This window comes from Austrofundulus limnaeus, unplaced genomic scaffold, assembly GCF_001266775.1.
Source record: "Austrofundulus limnaeus strain Quisiro unplaced genomic scaffold, Austrofundulus_limnaeus-1.0 Scaffold400, whole genome shotgun sequence".
NCBI lineage: Eukaryota > Metazoa > Chordata > Actinopteri > Cyprinodontiformes > Rivulidae > Austrofundulus > Austrofundulus limnaeus.
This window is the reverse complement of record NW_013952802.1, coordinates 184,804-186,777: the sequence shown is the minus strand read 5'-3', so window position 1 is coordinate 186,777 and position 1,974 is coordinate 184,804. Positions and strand designations below refer to the sequence as shown.

The window sequence follows — 1,974 nt, the reverse complement described above, 5'->3', positions numbered from 1 at the left end:
TCTTTCTTTTAATGATCTTACCACAGCTTACAGTTCTGTACAACAGCTGGGGTAACTTCTTATGGCCTCAGTAGCTTTCAAGTTTTTCTCTGCTACTGCCTCTAGTGGTGTTGGGTGATAACACAACCAAAAAACAAATATCAGTACAGATACCACAGCAGCAGTAAATTAAAAGCAGAGCAGCTACAAGAAGGGAAATGTAGCAAAAATATGTTGAAATTTGAAAACTATGTAAAAACTAAAAGCTAAAGGTTGCTGAGCTGTAGCTAAACATGGCAGGATGGTAGTTAAAAGTAGCCCAAAAAATACTAGAAGCTAGAAATAGAAAATCTATGACAAAAATAGCTGCACAGTCACTAAAAGCTAAAGGTAGAAGCTAAAACTAGCACAACTAAAGCTGAAATCTGAAATGCTAAAAGTAGCAGCTTTACAAACTGTGAAATGCAGAATAGTATAGCTAGAACCTAAAAATAGTATAAATGGCAGCTTAAAGCAGCTTATACCTGTAGTTGCTTGTGCTGCAGGGGTCGCCACGTTGAGCAAAGTCAAAGGAAATATTTGGCAAGTGTTTAATGTCAGATGCTCTTCCTCCTACAACCTGGGCTCGAACCAGCAGCCCCGATTACAAACCACAGCTCTGACCACAGAGCTGCCCAGGACAGGGCAAGAAGATAAAAAAAATAGAGCAAAGACATTTGCTGAAGCAGATTTCAAATGTGTGTTTTTTAAGGAATTTAAATTATCTCAGTGTATTTTTATGATGAAACTTTGAAATAAAGTTAAATTCTGAAAAATAAAAAAGATATAAGCTAAAACCTCAAACCACATAAATCAAGCTGAAGGTTTTGGTGAATGACTTCAACCACAAAATAAGCAGCAGTGGATTGATTAAAAAAGAAAACAAGAACGTAGAATCAGAACAGTGTAACTGCTGCACAATAAAAAGGGTCGGTTGCTTATTTATTCACAAAGTGAGGAGATAATAAGAACTGTTTAAAGTCGTCTATTCTTTGAGAACTGACTGCTACAGGTGCATGGCGCTCAGAAACACAAACAAAGCAGCTCTACCTTCGTCACAAGGGGCTCCGTGTCCTCCAGGATGGAGATGAAGGGGATCTCCAGGAAAGAAGACAAGAACTCCACCTGGATCAGCTCCTCCCGGGAGCGTGGAAACGCCAGCACGGCTGAGACCCCCCTGATCACCAGGTCCTGGCAGGCGCTATGGAACAGCGACTCCGGGTCCCATCCCGCGGGCGACCGCGCCACCATCTCCAGGGTCAGGTTGTAGGGCAGCAGCGGAGCCGGCTGAGAGGATGTGGTGGTAGTGGTGGTGGTGGTGGTGGTGGTGGAGTCCGTCCCTCCGCTCTGGTGCCGGATGCTTGCCAGGGCGCGGTTGAGCGCGTTTTGTATCCGCGCCGGCTGGCGGGTCGGCAGGAGCGCGCCGAGGCGCACCGTGTGTCCTGTCCGCGCGAGGACGGGGCAGGGCGCCGGGTGAGGCAGGCAGGTCTCCGCGGAGGAGAAGGCGCTCGGCGGGAGAAGAAGCAGGAGGAAGAGGAGGTGAGCTGTCCAGAGTCCAGGAGGAGACACCATGCTGTAGGTCCGACACGCAGCTGAGGAGGAGGACTGGGCTCCGCTCGGCGGGAGATGGCATAGCTCCCTCTTTCTCCCGGCTCCGCCGCTGCTCTCACACTTGATCTTTCCTCCCTGTCCCGCTCCTGTGCTGTCAGAGCGGACTGCTGACGTCTCGCCTCCCACCCTTTCAAAGTTTTTGCGTGAGAAGCAAAAGACGCGCCGGTGGATGAGGAGAGGAGAGGAGGAGAGGAGAGGAGGAGAGGAGAGCGGAGCGCAGCTTCCAGCGGCCGCCCTGCTTCTGTCAGTCTCTGCCTGAGGAAGGCTCACCAGCTGGGAAGTGTGTGTGTGTGTGTGTGTGTGTGTGTGTGTGTGTGTGTGTGTGTGTGTGTGTGTGTGTGTGTG

The 1,974-nt window shown here is 49.4% G+C and overlaps 1 protein-coding gene across 1 annotated transcript in view; it reads right to left on the bottom strand.

Annotated features, from left to right (window-relative positions):
- The window catches only part of grin3ba (glutamate receptor, ionotropic, N-methyl-D-aspartate 3Ba), a gene marked incomplete at its 5' end in the record, with an annotated part of 261,638 nt that extends 259,838 nt beyond the window's left edge, over positions 1-1,800 (bottom strand). The window contains 1 exon segment of the mRNA XM_014023970.1: positions 1,069-1,800. Coding sequence (XP_013879424.1) covers positions 1,069-1,590 — 522 coding nt within the window.
- Positions 1,801-1,974: the final 174 nt, after the last annotated feature.